The sequence below is a fragment of the Tachyglossus aculeatus genome, chromosome 22 (genome assembly GCF_015852505.1).
Source record: "Tachyglossus aculeatus isolate mTacAcu1 chromosome 22, mTacAcu1.pri, whole genome shotgun sequence".
Taxonomy (NCBI): Eukaryota; Metazoa; Chordata; class Mammalia; order Monotremata; family Tachyglossidae; genus Tachyglossus; species Tachyglossus aculeatus.
Window position 1 is genome coordinate 47,335,298 of NC_052087.1, and position 23,924 is coordinate 47,359,221.

Below are 23,924 nucleotides of genomic sequence, written 5' to 3' on the forward strand. Positions count from 1 at the left end.
AAGCACTGTCCTAAGCGCTGAGGAGGTTCCAAGGTGATCAGGTTGTCCCACGGGGGGCTCACAGTCTTCATCCCCATTTTACAGATGAGGGAACTGAGGCCCAGAGAATAATAATAATGGCATTTATTAAGTGCTTACTATGTGCAAACCACCGTTAATAATAATAAAAATGGCATTTGTTAAGCGCTTACTATGTGCAAGGCACTGTTCTAAGCGCTGGGGAGGTTACAAGGTGATCAGCTTGCCCCACGGGGGGCTCACAGTCTTCATCCCCATTTTACAGGTGAGGTAACGGAGGCCCAGAGAATAATAATAATAACAATAATGGCATTCTATTAAGCGCTTACTATGTGCAAAGCACTGCTCCAAGCGCTGGGGAGGTGACAAGGAGATCAGGTTGTTCCACGGGGGGGCTCACAGTCTTCATCCCTATTTTACAGATGAGGAAACTGAGGCCCAGAGAAGAATAATAATGGCATTTAATAAGGGCTTACTATGTGCCAAGCACTGTTCTAAGCGCTGGGGAGGTTACAAGGTGATCAGGTTGTCCCACGAGGGCTCACAGTCTTCATGCCCATCTCACAGATGAGGTAACAGAGGTCCAGGGAATAATAATAATAATAATAATGGCATTTATTAAGCGCTTACTATGTGTAAAGCACTGTTAATAATAATAAAAATGGCATTTCTTAAGCGCTTACTATGTGCAAGGCACTGTTCTAAGCGCTGGGGAGGTTACAAGGTGATGAGGTTGTCCCACGTGGGGCTCACAGTCTTCATCCCCATTTTTCAGATGAGGGAACTGAGGCACAGAGAATAATAATAATGGCATTTATTAAGGGCTTACTATGTGCCAAGCACTGTTCTAAACGCTGGGGAGGTTACAAGGTGCTCAGGTTGTCCCCCGGGGGGCTCACAGTCTTCATCCCCATTTTACAGATGAGGGAACTGAGGCCCAGAGAATAATAATAATGGCATTTATTAAGTGCTTACTATGTGCCAAGCACTGATCTAAGGTTGTCCCCCGGGGTCTCACAGTCTTCATGCCCATCTTACAGATGAGGTAACAGAGGCCCAGAGGATAATAATAATAATAATAATGGCATTTATTAAGTGCTTACTATGTGCAAAGCACTGTTAATAATAACAAAAATAGCATTTGTTAAGCGCTTACTATGTGCAAGCCACTGTTCTAAGCGCTGGGGAGGTTACAAGGCGATCAGGTTGCCCCACGGGGGGCTCACAGTCTTCATCCCCATTTGACAGATGAGGGAACAGAGGCCCAGAGGATAATAATAATGGCATTTATTAAGGGCTTACTATGTGCCAAGCACTGTTCTAAGCGCTGGGGAGGTTACAAGGTGATCAAACTGATCCCGGGAGGCTCACAGTCTTCGTCCCCATTTTACAGATGAGGTAACAGAGGCCCAGAGAATAACAATAATAACAATAATGGCATCTATTAAGCGCTTACTGTGTGCACTGTTCTAAGCGCTGGGGAGGTTACAAAATGATCAGGTTGTCCCACGGGGGGCTCACAGTCTTCGTCCCCATTTTACAGATGAGGGAACTGAGGCCCAGAGAATAATAACAATAATGGCATTTATTAAGCGCTTACTATGTGCAAAGCACTGTTCTAAGCGCTGGGGAGGTTCCAAGGTGATAAGGTTGTCCCCCGGGGGGCTCGCAGCCTTCGTCCCCATTTTACAGATGAGGGAACAGAGGCCCAGAGAATAATAATAATGGCATTTATTAAGGGCTTACTATGTGCCAAGCACTGTTCTAAGCACTGGGGAGGTTCCAAGGTGATGAGGTTGTCCCCCGGGGGGGGGGCTCACAGTCTTCATCCCCATTTTACAGATGAGGTAACAGAGGCCCAGAGAATAATAATAATAATAATAATAATGGCCTCTATTAAGCGCTTACTATGTGCAAAGCACTGTTCTAAGCGCTGGGGAGGTTACAAGGTGATGAGGTTGTCCCATGGGGGGCTCACAGTCTTCACCCCCATTTTACAGATGAGGGAACTGAGGCCCAGAGAATAATAACAATAATGGCATCTATTAAGCGCTTATGATGTGCAAAGCACTGTTCTAAGTGCTGGGGAGGTTCCAAGGTGATGAGGTTGTCCCCCGGGGGGCTCACAGTCTTCGTCCCCGATTTACAGATGAGGGAACTGAGGCCCAGAGAACAACAATAATAATGATGGCATTTATTAAGGTTGTCCCCCGGGGGGGGGGCTCACAGTCTTCATCCCCATTTTACAGATGAGGTAACAGAGGCCCAGAGAATAATAATAATAATAATAATAATAATAATAATGGCCTCTATTAAGCACTTACTATGTGCAAAGCACTGTTCTAAGCGCTGGGGAGGTTACAAGGTGATGAGGTTGTCCCATGGGGGGCTCACAGTCTTCACCCCCATTTTACAGATGAGGGAACTGAGGCCCAGAGAATAATAACAATAATGGCATCTATTAAGCGCTTATGATGTGCAAAGCACTGTTCTAAGCGCTGGGGAGGTTCCAAGGTGATGAGGTTGTCCCCCGGGGGGCTCACAGTCTTCGTCCCCGATTTACAGATGAGGGAACTGAGGCCCAGAGAACAACAATAATAATGATGGCATTTATTAAGCGCTTACTAGGTGCACTGTTCTAAGCGCTGGGGAGGTTCCAAGGCGATCGGGTTGTCCCACGGGGGGGCTCACAGTCTTCATCCCCATTTTACAGATGAGGGAACTGAGGCACAGAGAACAATAATAATAATAATGATGGTATTTGTTAAGCGCTTACTATGTGCAAAGCACTGTTCTAAGCGCTGGGGAGGTTACAAGGTGATCAGGTGGTCCCACGGGGGGGGGGCTCACAGTCTTCATCCCCATTTGACAGATGAGGGAACTGAGGCACAGAGAACAATAATAATAATAATGATGGTATTTGTTAAGCGCTTACTATGTGCAAAGCACTGTTCTAAGCGCTGGGGAGGTTACAAGGTGATCAGGTTGTCCCACGGGGGGGGGCTCACAGTCTTCATCCCCATTTTACAGATGAGGGAACTGAGGCACAGAGAACAATAATAATAATAATGATGGTATTTGTTAAGCGCTTACTATGTGCAAAGCACTGTTCTAAGCGCTGGGGAGGTTACAAGGCGATCAGGTTGTCCCACGGGGGGGGCTCACAGTCTTCATCCCCATTTTACAGATGAGGGAACTGAGGCACAGAGAACAATAATAATAATAATGATGGTATTTGTTAAGCGCTTACTATGTGCAAAGCACTGTTCTAAGCGCTGGGGAGGTTACAAGGTGATCAGGTGGTCCCACGGGGGGGGGGGGCTCACAGTCTTCATCCCCATTTGACAGATGAGGGAACTGAGGCACAGAGACTAATAATAATAATGGCATTTATTAAGCGCTTACTTATAAATAAATGATGAGTCATCATCATCAATCGTACTTATTGAGCGCTTCCTGTGTGCAGAGCACTGTACTAAGCACTTGGGAAGTACAAATTGGCAACATCTAGAGACGGTCCCTACCCAACAGCCGGCTCACAGCCTAAAAGTCTAAAAGAGTCTAAAACAGTCTAAAAGAGTCACTCACTCAATGAGTGAGGCCCTCACTCACCAATGAGTGAGGCCCTCACTCCCTCATGAGTGAGGCCCTCACTCCCTCATGAGTGAGGCCCTCACTCCCTCATGAGTGAGGCCCTCACTCACTGACTGGGGGGGTTTGGAGCCAAGATGGCGGCGGGCGGCGCTTCCGGTCACGTGCGTCCCAGGGCTTTCCGATCACGCGTGCGGCGGCGTCCGGGGGCGCTTCCGGTCACGTGCGCAGGGGACTTCCCGGTCACGTGCGCGGAGGCGGGGGAGCTTCCGGTCACGTGCTCCCCGGCGCTTCCGGTCACGTGCGCAAAGGACTTTTCGGTCACGTGCGCGGCGGCGCGGAGCTTCCGGTCACGTGCGCCCCGCTGCTTCCGGTCACGTGCGCGGCGGCCATGGAGGCGGCCCGGCGGCCCGGCGGAGGTGGCGGCGGGTCGGGGGCTCTCGGGGCGCTCAGCACAGCGCCCGGCACAGCCCGCCGGCCCGCACGGGGGCAGCAGTGAGCCGACGGCGACGCCTCCCTCCCTCCGTCCCGCACCTTTGATGCCCCGGCGCTCACTACACTGCCCTGCGCGCGCAGGAGCCGCTCAGTACGTACCACTGAAGGCGTTAATGCCCAGCAAGCGCTCAGTACGGTGGAATGAACGAATGCTTAGCCAGTGCTCTGCCCCCAGGTAGCGCTCAATACGGTGGAATGAATGAATGCTTAGCCAGTGCTCTGCACCCAAGAAGCGCTCAGTAAGTACGACTGAATGAATGAATGCTTAGCCAGTGCTCTGCCCACAGGTAGCGCTCAATACGGTTGAATGAATGAATGCTTACAATAAGCGCTCAATATGATTGAATGAATGAATGTTTAGCCTGTGCTCTGCACACAGTAAGCGCTCAGTAAGTACGACTGAATGAATGAATGCTTAGCCAGTGCTCTGCCCACCGTAAGCGCTCAGTACGGTTGAATGAATGAATGCTTACAATAAGCGCTCAATACGATTGAATGAATGAATGTTTAGCCAGTGCTCTGCCCACAGGAAGCGCTCAGTAAGTACGACTGAATGAATGAATGCTTAGCCAGTGCTCTGCCCACCGTAAGCGCTCAATACGATTGAATGAGTGAATGCTTACAGTAAGCGATCAATACGATTGAATGAATGAATGTTTAGCCAGTGCCCTACACAGTAAGCGCTCAGTAAGTACGACTGAATGAATGAATGCTTAGCCAGTGCTCTGCCCACCGTAAGCGCTCAGTAAGTACGACTGAATGAATGCTTAGCCAGTGCTCTGCCCACCGTAAGCGCTCAGTACGGTGGAATGAATGAATGCTTACAATAAGCGCTCAATATGATTGAATGAATGAATGTTTAGCCAGTGCTCTGCCCACAGGAAGCGCTCAGTAAGTACGACTGAATGAATGAATGCTTAGCCAGTGCTCTGCCCACCGTAAGCGCTCAATACGATTGAATGAGTGAATGCTTACAGTAAGCGATCAATACGATTGAATGAATAAATGTTTAGCCAGTGCCCTACACAGTAAGCGCTCAGTAAGTACGACTGAATGAATGAATGCTTAGCCAGTGCTCTGCCCACAGGAAGCGCTCAGTAAGTACGACTGAATGAATGAATGTTTAGCCAGTGCTCTGCCCACCATAAGCACTCAGTACGGTTGAATGAATGAATGCTTACAATAAGCGCTCAATATGATTGAATGAATGAATGTTTAGCCAGTGCTCTGCCCACAGGAAGCGCTCAGTAAGTACGACTGAATGAATGAATGCTTAGCCAGTGCTCTGCCCACCGTAAGCGCTCAATACGATTGAATGAGTGAATGCTTACAGTAAGCGATCAATACGATTGAATGAATGAATGTTTAGCCAGTGCCCTACACAGTAAGCGCTCAGTAAGTACAACTGAATGAATGAATGTTTAGCCTGTGCTCTGCACAGAGCAAGCGCTCAGTAAGTACGACTGAATGAATGAATGCTTAGCCAGTGCTCTGCCCACCGTAAGCGCTCAATACGGTGGAATGAGTGAATGCTTACAATAAGCGCTCAATATGAATGAATGAATGCTTAGTCAGTGCTCTGCACACAGGAAGCGCTCAGTAAGTACGACTGAATGAATGAATGCTTAGCCAGTGCTCTGCCCACAGGAAGCGCTCAATGCGGTGGAATGAACGAATGCTTACAGTAAGTGCTCAATACGATTGAATGAATGAATGCTTAGCCAGTGCTCTGCACACAGTAAGCGCTCAGTAAGTACGACTGAATGAATGAATGCTTAGCCAGTGCTCTGCCCACAGGAAGCGCTCAGTACGGTGGAATGAGTGAATGCTTACAGTAAGCGATCAATACGATTGAATGAATGAATGTTTAGCCAGTGCCCTACACAGTAAGCGCTCAGTAAGTACAACTGAATGAATGAATGCTTAGCCAGTGCTCTGCCCACCGTAAGCGCTCAGTACGGTGGAATGAGTGAATGCTTACAGTAAGCGATCAATACGATTGAATGAATGAATGTTTAGCCAGTGCCCTACACAGTAAGCGCTCAGTAAGTACGACTGAATGAATGAATGCTTAGCCAGTGCTCTGCCCACCGGAAGCGCTCAGTACGATTGAATGAGTGAATGCTTACAGTAAGCGATCAATACGATTGAATGAATGAATGTTTAGCCTGTGCTCTGCCCAGAGTAAGTGCTCAGTAAGTACGACTGAATGAATGAATGTTTAGCCTGTGCTCTGCACACAGTAAGCGCTCAGTAAGTACGACTGAATGAATGAATGCTTAGCCAGTGCTCTGCCCACAGCCAGCGCTCAATACGATTGAATGAGTGAATGCTTACAGTAAGCGATCAATACGATTGAATGAATGAATGTTTAGCCAGTGCCCTACACAGTAAGCGCTCAGTAAGTACAACTGAATGAATGAATGCTTAGCCTGTGCTCTGCCCACCGTAAGCGCTCAATGCGGTGGAATGAACGAATGCCTACAGTAAGCGCTCAATACGATTGAATGAATGAATGTTTAGCCTGTGCTCTGCACAGAGCAAGCGCTCAGTAAGTATGACAATGAATGAATGGTTAGCCTGTGCTCTGCCCACCGTAAGTGCTCAGTACGGTGGAATGAGTGAATGCTTACAATAAGCGCTCAATACGATTGAATGAATGAATGTTTAGCCTGTGCTCTGCACACAGTAAGCGCTCAGTAAGTACGACTGAATGAATGAATGCTTAGCCAGTGCTCTGCCCACAGGTAGCGCTCAATACAGTGGAATGAATGAATGCTTACAATAAGCGCTCAGTATGATTGAATGAATGAATGTTTAGCCTGTGCTCTGCACACAGTAAGCGCTCAGTAAGTACGACTGAATGAATGAATGCTTAGCCAGTGCTCTGCCCACAGGAAGCGCTCAGTACGGTGGAATGAGTGAATGCTTACAATAAGCGCTCAATACGATTGAATGAATGAATGCTTAGCCTGTGCTCTGCACACAGTAAGCGCTCAGTAAGTACAACTGAATGAATGAATGCTTAGCCAGTGTTCTGCCCACAGTAAGCGCTCAATAAGTGCGATTGAATGAGTGCTTACAATAAGCTTACAATTAGCCTGTGCTCTGCACACAGTAAGCGCTCAGTATGGTTGAATGAATGCTTAAGCGCTTAATAAGCACGACTGAATGCGTGAATGCTTAGCCAGTGTTCTGCCCACAGTAAGCGCTCAATACGATTGAATGAATGAACACTTAGCTAGTACTCTGCACACAGTAAGTGCTCAGTAAGTACGACTGAATGAATGAATACTTAGCCAGTGCTCTGCACACAGTAAGCGCTCAATACGAATGAATGAATGAATACTTAGCTAGCACTCTGCACACAGTAAGCGCTCAGTAAGTACGACTGAATGAATGCTTAGTCCAATGCTGTGCACACAGTAAGCGCTCAGTAAGTACGATTGAATGCATGAATAAATGCTTAGCCAGTGTTCTGCACGCGGTAAGCGCTCAATAGATCCGATTAATGAATGAATGAGTGCTTGGTCCAATGCTGTGCACACGGTAAGTGCTCAATAAATACGATTGAATGAATGAATGCTTAGCCAGTGCATTTCACACGGTAAGCGCTCAATAAGCACGATTGAATGAATGATTGCTTAGCCAGTGCTCTGCACACGGTAAGCACTCAATAAGCACGATTGAATAAATGAATGCTTAGGCAATGCTCTGCACACAGTAAGTGCTCAATAAGTGCGATTGAATGTGTGAATGTTTAGCCAGTGCTCTGCACACAGTAAGCGCTCAATTAGTATGATTGAATGCGTGAATGCTTAGCCAGTGCTCTGCACACAGTAAGTGCTCAATACGATTGAATGAGTGAATGCTTAGCCAGTGCTCCGCACACAGTAAGCGCTCAGTATGAGTGAATACTTAGCTTGTACTCTGCACACAGTAAGCGCTCAGTAAGTACGACAATGAATGAATGCTTAGCCAGTGTTCTGCCCACAGTAAGCACTCAGTACGGTTGAATGAGTGAATGTTGAGCCAGTGCTCTGCCCACAGTAAGTGCTCAATACGGTGGAATGAATGAATGCTTAGCAAGTGCTCAATACAATTGAATGAATGAATGCTTAGCCAATGCTTTGCACACAGTAAGCGCTTAATACGGTTGACTGAATGAATGCTTAGCCAGTGCTCTGCTCACAGTAAGCACTCAATACGGTTGAATGAATGAATGCTTAGTCAATGCTCTGCACACAGTAAGCGCTCAATACGGTTGAATGAATGAATGCTTAGCCAGTGCTCTGGCCACAGTAAGCGCTCAACAAATACAATTGAATGAATGAATAATTGTTCTGACAACTTGACACCTGTCCACATGTTTGGTTTTGTCATCTGGCTCCCCCTTCTAATAAATAATAATAATAATAATGTCATTTATTAAGCACATACTATGTGCAAAGCACTGTTCTAAGGGCTAGGGTAGGATACAAGGTGATCAGGTTGTCCCACGGGGGGCTCACAGTCTTCATCCCCATTTTCTGTGTGCTCTGCACACAGTAAGCGCTCAACAAATGCGATTGAATGAATGAATACTTAGCCAGTGCTCTGCATTCATTCATTCATTCAATCGTATTTATTGGGCACTTACTGTGTGCAGAGCACTATACTAAGCGCTTGGGAAGTACAAGTTGGCAACATACAGAGACGGTCCCTACCCAACAGTGGGCTCACAGCACACAGTAAGCGCTCAATAAGTAGGATTGAATGAATGAATGCTTAGCCAGTGTTCTGCACACAGTAAGTGCTCAGTAAAGATTGACTGAATGAATGTTTAGCCAGTGCTCTGCACACAGTAAGCGCTCAACAAATACGATTGAATGAATAATTGTTCTGACCACTTGACACCTGTCCACATGCTTGGTTTTGTCATCTGGCTCCCCCTTCTAATAATAATAATAATAATAATAGCATTTATTAAGCACTTACTGTGTGCAAAGCACTGTCCTAAGCGCTAGGGGAGGATACAGGGTGATCAGGTTGTCCCACGGGGGGCTCACGGTCTTCACCCACATTTACTGTGTGCTCTGCACACAGTAAGCGCTCAATAAATGCGATTGAATGCATGAATGAATAATTGTTCTGACGACTTGACCCCTGTCCACATGCTTGGTTTTGTCGTCTCTCTCCCCCCTTCTAATAATAATAATAATAATGGCATTTATTAGGCACTTACTATGTGCAAAGCACTGTTCTAAGCTTTAGGGGAGGATGCAAGGTGATCAGGTTGTCCCACGGGGGGCTCACAATCTTCATCCCCATTTGACAGATGAGGGAACTGAGGCCCAGAGAAATTAAGTGACTTGCCCAAGGTCACACAGCTGACAAGCGACGGAGCCGGGATTTGAACCCACGACCTCTGACTCCCAAGCCCGGGCTCTTTCCATTGAGCCACGCTGCTTCCTACAGTGCTCTGCGCACAGTAAGCGCTCAATAAATACGATTGAATGAATGAGTGAATAATTCTTCTGACGACTCGACACCTGTCCACATGCTTGGTTTTGTCGTCTTGTCTCCCCCTTCTAGTAATAATAATAATAATAATGATGATGATGGCATTTATTAAGCGCTTACTACGTGCAAAGCACTGTTCTAAGCGCTAGGGGAAGATACAAGGTGATCAGGTTGTCCCACGGGGGGCTCACGGTCTTCATCCCCATTTGACAGATGAGGGAACTGAGGCCCAGAGAAATTAAGTGACTTGCCCAAGGTCACACAGCTGACAAGCGACGGAGCCGGGATTTGAACCCACGACCTCTGACTCCCAAGCCCGGGCTCTTTCCATTGAGCCACGCTGCTTCCTACAGTGCTCTGCGCACAGTAAGCGCTCAATAAATACGATTGAATGAATGAGTGAATAATTCTTCTGACGACTCGACACCTGTCCACATGCTTGGTTTTGTCGTCTTGTCTCCCCCTTCTAGTAATAATAATAATAATAATGATGATGATGGCATTTATTAAGCGCTTACTATGTGCAAAGCACTGTTCTAAGCTTTAGGGGAGGATGCAAGGTGATCAGGTTGTCCCACGGGGGGCTCACAATCTTCATCCCCATTTTACAGATGAGGGAACTGAGGCCCAGAGAAATTAAGTGACTTGCCCAAGGTCACACAGCTGACAAGCGACGGAGCCGGGATTTGAACCCACGACCTCTGACTCCCAAGCCCGGGCTCTTTCCATTGAGCCACGCTGCTTCCTACAGTGCTCTGCGCACAGTAAGCGCTCAATAAATACGACTGAATGAATGAGTGAATAATTCTTCTGACGACTCGACACCTGTCCACATGCTTGGTTTTGTCGTCTTGTCTCCCCCTTCTAGTAATAATAATAATAATAATGATGATGATGGCATTTATTAAGCGCTTACTATGTGCAAAGCACTGTTCTAAGCTTTAGGGGGAGGATGCAAGGTGATCAGGTTGTCCCACGGGGGGCTCACAATCTTCATCCCCATTTTACAGATGAGGGAACTGAGGCCCAGAGAAATTAAGTGACTTGCCCAAGGTCACACAGCTGACAAGCGACGGAGCCGGGATTTGAACCCACGACCTCTGACTCCCAAGCCCGGGCTCTTTCCATTGAGCCACGCTGCTTCCTACAGTGCTCTGCGCACAGTAAGCGCTCAATAAATACGATTGAATGAATGAGTGAATAATTCTTCTGACGACTCGACACCTGTCCACATGCTTGGTTTTGTCGTCTTGTCTCCCCCTTCTAGTAATAATAATAATAATAATGATGATGATGGCATTTATTAAGCGCTTACTATGTGCAAAGCACTGTTCTAAGCTTTAGGGGAGGATGCAAGGTGATCAGGGTTGTCCCACGGGGGGCTCACAATCTTCATCCCCATTTTACAGATGAGGGAACTGAGGCCCAGAGAAATTAAGTGACTTGCCCAAGGTCACACAGCTGACAAGCGACGGAGCCGGGATTTGAACCCACGACCTCTGACTCCCAAGCCCGGGCTCTTTCCATTGAGCCACGCTGCTTCCTACAGTGCTCTGCGCACAGTAAGCGCTCAATAAATACGATTGAATGAATGAGTGAATAATTCTTCTGACGACTCGACACCTGTCCACATGCTTGGTTTTGTCGTCTTGTCTCCCCCTTCTAGTAATAATAATAATAATAATGATGATGATGGCATTTATTAAGCGCTTACTATGTGCAAAGCACTGTTCTAAGCTTTAGGGGAGGATGCAAGGTGATCAGGTTGTCCCACCGGGGGCTCACAATCTTCATCCCCATTTGACAGATGAGGGAACTGAGGCCCAGAGAAATTAAGTGACTTGCCCAAGGTCACACAGCTGACAAGCGACGGAGCCGGGATTTGAACCCACGACCTCTGACTCCCAAGCCCGGGCTCTTTCCATTGAGCCACGCTGCTTCCTACAGTGCTGTGCGCACAGTAAGCGCTCAATAAATACGATTGAATGAATGAGTGAATAATTCTTCTGACGCCTTGACACCTGTCCACATGCTTGGTTTTGTCGTCTTGTCTCCCCCTTCTAGTAATAATAATAATAATGATGATGATGGCATTTATTAAGCGCTTACTACGTGCAAAGCACTGTTCTAAGCGCTAGGGGAAGATACAAGGTGATCAGGTTGTCCCACGGGGGGCTCACAATCTTCATCCCCATTTTACAGATGAGGGAACTGAGGCCCAGAGAAATTAAGTGACTTGCCCAAGGTCACACAGCTGACAAGCGACGGAGCCGGGATTTGAACCCACGACCTCTGACTCCCAAGCCCGGGCTCTTTCCATTGAGCCACGCTGCTTCCTACAGTGCTCTGCGCACAGTAAGCGCTCAATAAATACGATTGAATGAATGAGTGAATAATTCTTCTGACGACTCCACACCTGTCCACATGCTTGGTTTTGTCGTCTTGTCTCCCCCTTCTAGTAATAATAATAATAATAATGATGATGATGGCATTTATTAAGCGCTTACTACGTGCAAAGCCCTGTTCTAAGCGCTAGGGGAGGATACAAGGTGATCAGGTTGTCCCACGGGGGGCTCACGGTCTTCATCCCCATTTGACAGATGAGGGAACTGAGGCCCAGAGAAGTGAAGTGACTTGCCCGAAGTCACACAGCTGAGAATTGGCACAGCCAGGACTCTTCTAGACCGTGAGCCCACTGTTGGGTAGGGACCGTCTCTATCGTCATTCATTCATTCAGTCGTATTTATTGAGCGCCTACTGTGTGCAGAGCACTGTACTAAGCGCTTGGGAAGTCCAAGTTGGCAACATCTAGAGACGGTCCCTACCCAACAGTGGGCTCACAGTCATTGAATGAATGAATGAATGATACCTAAGGTATTTGTTATGTGCTCATTCCGTGCCAGGCAAGTCACTTCGCTTCTCTGGGCCTCAGTTCCCTCACCTGTAAAATGGGGTTTAAGACCATGAGCCCCCCGTGGGGCAACCTGATCACCTTGTAACCTCCCCAGTGCGTTGCACATAGTAAGCACTTAATAAATGCCATTGTTATTATTATTATTATTATAAAAGGGGATGGAAGACTGTGAGCCCCATGTGGGACAACCTGATCACCTTGTATCCCCCCCCCCCCCCAGCGCTTTGAACAGTGCCAAGCACACAGTAAGCGCTTAACAAATACCATCATCATCATCGTCATTATTACAATAGAACAACAAACATCAGTTTCCCTGCCCGCAGTGATCTTTCAGTGCCCTACACGGGGCTCACAGTCTTAATCCCCATTTTACAGATGAGGCAACTGAGGCACAGACAGTCGCTTTCATTTGCCCAAATTCGCACAGCGGACACCAGCCCCTTCCGACCCCTAAGTCTGTGCTCTGTCTGCTCGGCTCCCATTTCTGTATTCCTTCGATACGTTGCATTCAGTCGGCGCTCAGTAAATACCATTACTACTATTCCTAACCCGCGAGCGCTCAGTACGCGGCCCGGCTCAGTCAAGTCTCAGCTCGAACGATTCATTCATTCAGTCGTATTTATCGAATGAATGGTGGCGTTTATGGAAACGCCACAGCCTCCCGTGGTAGCTCGTTTTCAGTTTTTCCTTTCCTGAATAGGCAAGTCCTTGCTGATGTCTAACCCAAATCCCCCCTGCTTTCACTTGAACTCGTTTCCTCTTTCTTCGTCCTTTGCACGTGGGAAACAACCGGTTGGCAGGACAGCTCGTGGAGGGAATTGGGTCTTCCAGTCTGTTATATCGTCCTCGCCGAAGCGCTTAATCCAGTGCTCTGTACACAGTAAGCGCCCTATAAATATTGATTAATCCGTAAGTCCTTCGTACACTTTCATCTCCCCGTCTTACCTCCTTCCCTTCCCCACAGCACGTGTATATATGTTTGTACATATTTATTACTCTATTTTACTTGTACACATCTATTCTATTTATTTTATTTTGTTAGTATGTTTGGTTTCGTTCTCCGTCTCCCCCTTTTAGACTGTGAGCCCACTGTTGGGTAGGGACCGTCTCTATATGTTGCCAGCTTGGACTTCCCAGGCACTTAGTCCAGTGCTCTGCACACAGTAAGCGCTCAATAAATACGATTGCTAGAGAAGCAGCGTGGCTCAGTGGAAAGAGCCCGGGCTTTGGAGCCAGAGGTCATGGGTTCAAATCCCGGCTCCGCCAGTTGTCAGCTGGGTGGCTTTGGGCAAGTCGCTTCACTTCTCTGGGCCTCAGTGACCTCATCTGGAAAATGGGGATGAAGACTGGGAGCTCCAAGTGGGACAACCTGATCGCCTTGTATCCTCCCCAGCGCTTAGAACAGAGCTTTGCACATTGTAAGCGCTTAACAAATGTCATTATTATTATTATTATTATTGATTGATTGAAAACAGCTAAGCCTTCTCTTCTCCAAGCTAAACCAAGTCCTTTCCCCGTAGGACTTTCTTTCCATCCCTTTAGTGATTTTTGGGGGGGGCATTCTCCCCCTCATCCCCCTCTCCATCCCCCCCATCTTACCTCCTTCCCTTCCCCACAGCACCTGTATATATGTATATATGTACATATTTATTACTCTATTTATTTTACTTGTACATATCTATTCTATTTATTTTATTTTGTTAGTATGTTTGGTTTTGTTCTCTGTCTCCCCCTTTTAGACTGTGAGCCCGCTGTTGGGTAGGGACCGTCTCTATATGTTGCCAATTTGTACTTCCCAAGCGCTTAGTCCAGTGCTCTGCACACAGTAAGCGCTCAATAAATATGATTGATTGATTGATTGGACCCCCTCCAGTGTCTCCAGATCCTTTTGAAACCATGCTGAGCGTAACGGGAAACAAGACTGGAATAAGAGAGTCTGACCGATGATGCAGAGGATGAAATGCACTCCCGGGGCTGTGTTCCCTTTTTGCAGAAGAGCAGAAGCTCACGGTTTTTTTCGTTGAACCGCTGAAGAACAAGCAATGGAGTCTGTTTAAAGACTGAACCACTTCCAACGCTCTGGATTTTTGCTGTTTAAAAAAAACAAAATGCGTCCGAGTTCTCGAGGAAAGGAAAGAAGCCTTGTCATGAGTGTCGTGCTCCTTAAGAGTGGTAGTTCCTGAATGCTCAGTGCTTATTTCCTCCCCCTCGTCCCCCTCTCCATCCCCCATCTTGCCTCCCTCCCTTCCCCACAGCACCTGTATATATGTATATATGTTTGTACTGATTTATTACTCTATTTATTTTACCTGTACATATCTATTCTATTTATTTTATTTTGTTAGTATGTTTGGTTTTGTTCTCTGTCTCCCCCTTTTAGACTGTGAGCCCACTGTTGGGTAGGGACCGTCTCTATATGTTGCCAACTTGGACTTCCCAAGCGCTTAGTCCAGTGCTCTGCACACAGTAAGCGCTCAATAAATACGATTGATTGATTGTTTCTGTGGTATTGGGGAAAGTTACCTCATCTGTAAAATGAGGGTTAAGGCGGAGGCCCACGTCTTGATTAGCCGTACCTACCCCACTGCTTAATACAGGGTCCGGCACATAGTAAGCGCTTAACCAGCACCATTAAAAAAAATGGAAAATCGTCACTTCTAAAAACTCTTAACGGGATCTGGAACAGCCAGTGGACCACGAATCAATAGCGTCAACAACCGCCAGATCATCATCATCATCAATCGTATTTATTGAGCGCTTACTATGTGCAGAGCACTGGACTAAGCGCTTGGGAAGTCCAAATTGGCAACGTATAGAGACAGTCCCTACCCAACGGTGGGCTCACAGTCTAAAAGGGGGAGACAGAGAACAAAACCAAACATACTAACAAAATAAAATAAATAGAATAGATATGTACAAGTAAAATAAGTAGAGTAATAAATATGTGCAAACATATATACATATATACAGGTGCTGTGGGGAAGGGAAGGAGGTAAGATGGGGGGGGATGGAGAGGGGGACGAGGGGAAGAGGAAGGAAGGGGCTCAGTCTGGGAAGGCCTCCTGGAGGAGGTGAGCTCTCAGTAGGGCCTTGAAGGGAGGAAGAGAGCTAGCTTGGCGGATGGGCAGAGGGATTGGGGCCATTCCATCATCATCAATTGTATTTATTGAGCGCTTACTATGTGCAGAGCACTGTACTAAGCTCTTGGGAAGTACAAGTTGGCAACATCTAGAGACAGTCCCTACCCAACAGTGGGCTCACAGTCTAAAAGGGGGAGACAGAGAACAAAAACAAACATACTAACAAAATAAAATAAATAGAATAGATATGTACAAATAAAATAGAGTAAAAAAATTTCTACAAACATATATTCCAGGCCCAGGGGAGGATGTGGGCCGGGGGCCGATGGCGGGACAGGCGAGAACGAGGTACGGTGAGGATAAAAACACCAGGTAAAAACTAAAAACAGCCAGATAAAAACAGAAGCGCGCTGCACGATTGCAAGGGCCCATCTTGACGCCTTTAAATTGGAAAAGTGGAGAAATAGCTTTGTCCTGATCGCAGATTCCCGTACCACCTCAGCGTCAAATTGCAAAGGAACTAACCCTTCCTCACTTTTGTGTTTCGTCCAGTAGCCGCCCTCCGCCGTCATGGCGACCTCCTCTGAAGAAGTCCTGTTGATCGTGAAGAAGGTGCGTCAGAAGAAGCAGGATGGGGCGCTTTACCTCATGGCAGAAAGGATCGCGTGGGCCCCCGAGGGCAAGGACAGGTTCACGATCAGCCATATGTACGCGGACATTAAATGTAAGTAGTTTCGCCGGAGGGTTTCCAACCCCTGTAGCGTTAAACGTCCTTGGGTTGCTTCGTTTTGCACCGGCTTTCCGAAATCTTGGTCGGGGCCCGTTTGGCGAGTGAGGCGGGAGCGGCAGGTGACCATCCGGTTACGTGGGACCCTGGAAGGTTCATCCGGTCGTATTAGTTGAGCGTTTGCTGTGTGCAAAGCGCTGTACTGAGCGCTTGACATGTGCACATTGCGGGGGGTCGTGCCTGGGAGGGCCTTTTAGACTGTGAGCCCCTTTTAGACTTTGAGCCCACTGTGAGTAGGGACTGTCTCTATATGTTGCCAACTTGTACTTCCCAAGCGCTTAGTACAGTGCTCTGCACACGGTAAGCGCTCAATAAATACGATTGATGGTGATGATGATGAGTACTCGGGATCCTGCGACCCAAACCGCATCCAGTCTTTTAGACTGTGAACCCACTGTTGGGTAGGGACTGTCTCTATAGGTTGCCAACTTGGACTTCCCAAGCGCTTAGTCCAGTGCTCTGCACACAGGAAGCGCTCAATAAATACGATTGATTGATTGATCCCATCAGCCCATCCCTTGCACGAAGACGGAAGGAAAAGTAGGGGGGTTTTTGCCAGTGAGCGGCAGCATGGAACGGCCTTCGGTTCTGAGCCCTCATTCATTCATTCAGTCGTATTTATTGAGCGCCTACTGTGTGCAGAGCACTGTACTAAGCGCTTGGGACCCCGACAGGTGTGGCTGCCACCCTGTAGTCCACGTGTAGAAAGGAATTGGGAAGGAAGCCTAGCCAGGAGGAGAAGTAGACTGGGCTGGGTTGCACACACCCTCTGGACATTGCAGAGAATAGTAATAATGATAATAATAATGGCATTTGTTAAGTGCTTACTATGTGCCAAGCACTGTTTTAATCCCAGCTGCGTGACTCTGGGCAAGTCACTGCACTTCTCAGTGCCTCAGTTACCTCATCTGTACAATGGAGATTAAGATTGAATCCGTTGTGGGACAACCTCATCACCTTGTATCCTCCCAAGAACAGTGCTTTGCACATAGTAAGTGCTGGGTGGGGGATACAAGGTAGTCTTCTTCTAGACTGTGAGCCCACTGTTGGGTAGGGACCATCTCTACATGTTGCCGACTTGGACTTCCCAAGCGCTTAGTCCAGTGCTCTGCACACAGGAAGCGCTCAGTAAATACGATTGAGTGAATAAATCTAATCCCGGCTCCACCGCTTGTCTGCTGGGACCCTGGGCAAGTCACTCCTCTGTTCCTCAGTACCTCTTCTAGACTGTGAGCCCACTGTTGGGTAGGGACCGTCTCTATATGTTGCCAACTTGGACTTCCCAAGCGCTTAGTACAGTGCTCTGCACACAGTAAGCGCTCAATAAATACGATTGAATGAATGAATGAATCCCCGGCTCCGCCACTTGTCTGCTGGGACCCTGGGCAAGTCACTCCTCTGTTCCTCAGTACCTCTTCTAGACTGTGAGCCCACTGTTGGGTAGGGACCGTCTCTATATGTTGCCAACTTGGACTTCCCAAGCGCTTAGTACAGTGCTCTGCACACAGTAAGCGCTCAATAAATACAATTGAATGAATAAATCTAATCCCAGCTCCGCCACTTGTCTGCTAGGACCCTGGGCAAGTCACTCCTCTGTTCCTCAGTACCTCTTCTAGACTGTGAGCCTACCGTTGGGTAGGGACCGTCTCTATATGTTGCCAACTTGGACTTCCCAAGCGCTTAGTACAGTGCTCTGCACACAGTAAGCGCTCAATAAATGCGATTGAATGAATGAATCTATAAAATGAGGATTGAGACTGTGAGCCCCACATGGGGCAGGGACTGCGTCCAACTCAATTTGCTTCTATCCGCCCCAGCGCTTAGAACAGTGCCTGGCACATAGGAAGCGCTTAACAAATACCATCATCATCAAATCAATCGTATTTATTGAGCGCTTACTGTGTGCAGAGCACTGTACTAAGCGCTTGGGACGTACAAGTTGGCAACATATAGAGACAGTCCCTACCCAACAGTGGGCTCACAGTCTAAAAGGTGGGCTCACAAAGAGCGCGGGCCTCGGAGTCAAAAGGACCTGAGTTCTAATCCCGGCTCCGCCACCCGTCTGCTGTGTGACCGTGGGCAAGTCACTTCATTTCTCTGGGCCTCAGTTCCCTCATCTGGAAAATGGGGGTGAAGATTGTGAGCCCCATGCAGGGCATGGCTAGCGTCCATCCTGATTAACTGATTAACAGTAAGCGCTCAATAAATACGATTGATGATGATGATGGAGAGGGCACCCCCGCTGCTTTGACCCCAAACCCGGGGCCCCCGATCAAATTCGTAACCCCCGCTTGGGTCTTTTTTAATCGATCGTATCTCTGGAGCATTTACTGGGCGCAGAGCACTGGACTAAGCGCTCGGGAAAGCACGGTACAGCAGTCGGTGCCCACAAGGCGCTTACAGTCAAGAGATCAAGCGCTCAGTGCGGTGCTTCACGCACAGTAAGCGCTCAATAAATACGATTGAATGAATGAAATCAGCGTTATTTGCTGAGCGCTTACCCGGGCTACTTAATTGTCTCTGCCTTTTCCTGGTGGTAGTAATGATAATTATGCCATTTATTAAGCGCTTACAGAGAAGCAGCGTGGCTCGGTGGGAAAGAGCCCGGGCTTTGGAGTCAGCGGTCATGGGTTCAAATTCCGGCCCCGCCAACTGTCAGCTGGGTGACTTTGAGCAAGTCACTTCTCCGGGCCTCAGTTCCCTCATCTGGAAAATGGGGATGAAGACTGGGAGCCCGCCCCGGGGGACAACCTGATCACCTTGTAACCTCCCCAGCGCTTAGAACAGTGCTTTGCACATAGTAAGCGCTTAATAAATGCCATCATTATTATTATTGTAACCTCCCCAGCGCTTAGAACAGTGCTTTGCACATAGTAAGCGCTTAATAAATGCCATTATCATTATTATTATTATCAACTTGTACGTATCCCAGGGTTCAGCACAGAGCCTGCCACACACAGTAAGCGCTTAACAAATACCGTCCAAAACATAGCGGCTTTGTGGCAGTGTGTGAACGCTCTCCCGTAAGAGCACTGAATGAATGAATGTGTGAATGTGTGAATGAATGACAGCCTGTGTGAATGAATGACAGCCTGTGTCCAACCTGATTTGCTTGTATCCGCCGTAGTGCTTGGCTCATAGTAAGCTCCTAATATTTATTACTCTATTTATTTGTCCATATTCTATTTATTTTGTTAATATGTTTTGTTTTGTCTGTCTCCCCCTTCTAGACTGTGAGCCCGCTGTTGGGTAGGGACTGTCTCTGTTGCCAGCTTGTCCTTCCCAAGCGCTTAGTCCAGTGCTCTGCACACAGTAAGCGCTCAATAAATACGATTGAATGAATGAATGAACACTGCGGCGGGGTGGCCTTTTTCCCGGGCCCTGCAGGGTTTTCCCTTTTCTTGGAAGCATCGGGATTCTTGGAGCCTCTTAGAGAAGCAGCGTGGCTCAGTGGAAAGAGCCCGGGCCACAGAGCCAGAGGTCGTGGGTTCTAATCCCGGCTCCGCCTCGTGTCAGCTGTGTGACCGTGGGCAAGTCACTTCCCTTCTCCGGGCCTCAGTTCCCTCATCTGGAAAATGGGGGTGAAGACTGTGAGCCCCACGTGGGACAACCTGGTTACCTTGTATAATAATAATGTTGATGATGATCGTATTTGTTAAGCGCTTACTATGTGCAAAGCACTGTTCTAAGCGCTGGGGAGGTTACAAGGTGATCCAGTTGTCCCACATGGGGCTCACAATTTTAATCCCCATTTTACAGATGAGGTCACTGAGGCACAGAGAAGTGAAGTGACTTGCCCAAAGTCGCACAGCTGACAGTTGGCAGAGCCGGCATTCGAACCCATGACTCCAAAGCCCACGTTCTTTCCACTAAGCCACACTGCTGCTTTTTTTCTACAGAACCTCAAGAAGCAGCGTGGCTCAGTGGAAAGAGCCCGGGCTTGGGAGTCAGAGGTCATGGGTTCTAATCCTGACTCCGCCACTTGTCAGCTGTTTGACTTTGGGCAAGTCACTTCACTTCTCTGGGCCTCAGTTCCCTCCTCTGGAAAATGGGGGTGAAGACTGTGAGCCCCACGTGGGACAACCTGGTTACCTTGTATAATAATAATAATGATGATGATGATGGTATTTAAGTGCTTACTATGTGCAAAGCACTGTTCTAAGCGCTGGGGAGGTTACAAGGTGATCAGGTTGTCCCACAGGGGACTCACAATTTTAATCCCCATTTTACAGATGAGGTAACTGAGGCCCAGAGAAGTGAACTGACTTGCCCAAAGTCACACAGCTGACAGTTGGCAGAGCCGGCATTTGAACCCATGACTCCAAAACCCACGCTCTTTCCACTGAGCCACGCTGCTTCTCCTTGTATAATGATAATAATGGTATTTGTTAAGCGCTTACTATGTGCCTACCCCAGCGCTTAGAACAGTGCTTGGCACATAGTAAGCGCTCAACAAATACCAATATTATTATTATTAATCCTGTTGGGCCAGGTTTATTAAGGGACACAGTTGAACAAAAGCAATCAATAATGTTGCTTTCGTCTAGCGGCAGGCCCTGGCACTCCGGGAGCTTTTGAAATTATTTTTTTTCACCGTAGTACATGCCAGCGCTTAGTACAGTGCTCGGCACACAGTAAGCGCTCAATAAATACGATTGATGATGATGCCAGGCACCGTTCTAAAGCGCCGGGGTAGATACAAGGCAATCAGGTGGTCCCACGCGGGGCTCACAGTCTTCATCCCCATTTTACAGATGAGGTAACTGAGGCACAGAGAAGTGAAGTCACTTGCCCGAGGTCACCCAGCAGAGCCGGGATTAGAACCCAGGCCCGTGCTCTAACCAGTAGGCCACGCTGCTTCCCTTCTTGCCCTGAATGTGGCGGGTGAATTTGAAGATTCAGGGACCGGGGCGGGGGGGCAATTTTATGTTCTGATGTACTCTCCTAAGCGCTTAGCACAGTGCTCATTTGTTGTCGTATTTATTGAGCGCTTATCGTGTGCAGCTTGGGAAGTCCAAGTTGACAACATATAGGGACGGTCCCTACCCAACAGCGGGCTCACAATAAGTGCTCAATAAATAGATTCCAACAGCGGGCTGACAATAAGTGCTCAATAAATAGATTCCAACAGCGGGCTGACAATAAGTGCTCAATAAATAGATTCCAACAGCGGGCTGACAATAAGTGCTCAATAAATAGATTCCAACAGCGGGCTCACGATAAGTGCTCAATAAATAGATTCCAACAGCGGGCTCACAATAAATGCTCAATAAATAGATTCCAACAGCGGGCTCACCATAAGTGCTCAATAAATAGATTCCAACAGCAGGCTCGCAATAAGTACATTCCGACAGCGGGCTCGCAATAAGTGCTCAATAAATAGATTCCGACAGCGGGCTGACAGTAAGTGCTCAATAAATAGATTCCAACAGCGGGCTCACAATAAGCGCTCAATAAATAGATTCCAACAGCGGGCTCACGATAAGTGCTCAATAAATAGATTCCAACAGCGGGCTCATGATAAGTGCTCAATAAATAGATTCCAACAGCGGGCTCACAATAAGCGCTCAATAAATAGATTCCAACAGCGGGCTCACAATAAGTGCTCAATAAATAGATTCCAACAGCGGGCTCACAATAAGTGCTCAATAAATAGATTCCAAGAACAGGCTCACAATAAGTGCTCAATAAGTAGATTCCAACAGCGGGCTCGCAATAAGTGCTCACTAAATAGATTCCAACAGCGGGCTGACAATAAGTGCTCAATAAATAGATTCCAACAGGGGGCTCACAATAAGTGCTCAATAAATAGATTCCAACAGCGGGCTCACAATAAGTGCTCAATAAATAGATTCCAACAGCGGGCTGACAATAAGTGCTCAATAAATAGATTCCAACAGCGGGCTGACAATAAGTGCTCAATAAATAGATTCCAACAGCGGGCTCACAATAAGCGCTCAATAAATAGATTCCAACAGCGGGCTGACAATAAGCGCTCAATAAATAGATTCCAACAGCGGGCTCACAATAAGCGCTCAATAAATAGATTCCAACAGCGGGCTCACAGTAAGTGCTCAATAAATGTATTCCGACAGCGGGCTCACAATAAGTGCTCAATAAATAGATTCCAACAGAGGGCTCACAATAAGTGCTCAATAAGTAGATTCCAACAGCGGGCTGACAATAAGTGCTCAATAAATAGATTCCAAGAGCAGGCTCACAATAAGTGCTCAATAAATAGATTCCAAGAGCAGGCTCACAATAAGTGCTCACTAAATAGATTCCAACAGCGGGCTCACAATAAGTGCTCAATAAATAGATTCCAACAGCGGGCTCACAATAAGTGCTCAATAAATAGATTCCAACAGCGGGCTCACAATAAGTGCTCAATAAATAGATTCCAACAGCGGGCTGACAATAAGTGCTCAATAAATAGATTCCAACAGCGGGCTCACGATAAGCGCTCAATAAATAGATTCCAACAGCGGGCTCACAATAATTGCTCAATAAATGTATTCCGACAGCGGGCTCACAATAAGTGCTCAATAAATAGATTCCAACAGAGGGCTCACAATAAGTGCTCAATAAATAGATTCCAACAGCGGGCTCAAAATAAGTGCTCAATAAATAGATTCCAACAGTGGGCTCACAATAAGTGCTCAATAAATAGATTCCAACAGCGGGCTCACAATAAATAGATTCCAACAGCGGGCTCACAGTAAGTGCTCAAGAAATAGATTCCAACAGCGGGCTCACAATAAGTGCTCAAGAAATAGATTCCAACAGCGGGCTCACAGTAAGTGCTCAAGAAATAGATTCCAACAGCGGGCTCACAGTAAGTGCTCAAGAAATAGATTCCAACAGCGGGCTCACAGTAAGTGCTCAATAAATGGTTTCCAACAGCGGGCTCACAATAAGCGCTCAATAAATAGATTCCAACAGCGGGCTCACAATAAGTGCTCAATAAATAGATTCCAACAGCGGGCTCACAATAAGTGCTCAATAAATAGATTCCAAGAACAGGCTCACAATAAGTGCTCAATAAGTAGATTCCAACAGCGGGCTCGCAATAAGTGCTCACTAAATAGATTCCAACAGCGGGCTGACAATAAGTGCTCAATAAATAGATTCCAACAGGGGGCTCACAATAAGTGCTCAATAAATAGATTCCAACAGCGGGCTCACAATAAGTGCTCAATAAATAGATTCCAACAGCGGGCTGACAATAAGTGCTCAATAAATAGATTCCAACAGCGGGCTGACAATAAGTGCTCAATAAATAGATTCCAACAGCGGGCTCACAATAAGCGCTCAATAAATAGATTCCAACAGCGGGCTGACAATAAGCGCTCAATAAATAGATTCCAACAGCGGGCTCACAATAAGCGCTCAATAAATAGATTCCAACAGCGGGCTCACAGTAAGTGCTCAATAAATGTATTCCGACAGCGGGCTCACAATAAGTGCTCAATAAATAGATTCCAACAGAGGGCTCACAATAAGTGCTCAATAAGTAGATTCCAACAGCGGGCTGACA

General features: G+C 47.2%; 1 protein-coding gene across 4 annotated transcripts in view; it reads left to right on the forward strand.

The window, feature by feature from the left end:
* Nucleotides 1–4,038: 4,038 nt before the first annotated feature.
* GTF2H1 (general transcription factor IIH subunit 1) overlaps nt 4,039–23,924 on the forward strand; it is a 53,313-nt gene continuing 33,427 nt past the window's right edge. For 3 of the 4 annotated variants that reach the window (XM_038764935.1, XM_038764937.1, XM_038764938.1), the window contains exons 1-2: nt 4,039–4,195; nt 16,153–16,324. In XM_038764935.1, coding sequence (XP_038620863.1) covers nt 16,171–16,324 — 154 coding nt within the window. In that variant the 5' untranslated portion in view covers nt 4,039–4,195; nt 16,153–16,170. The remainder of the gene's footprint in view (nt 4,196–16,152; nt 16,325–23,924) is intronic. The other variant, XM_038764936.1, reaches the window with a different exon arrangement.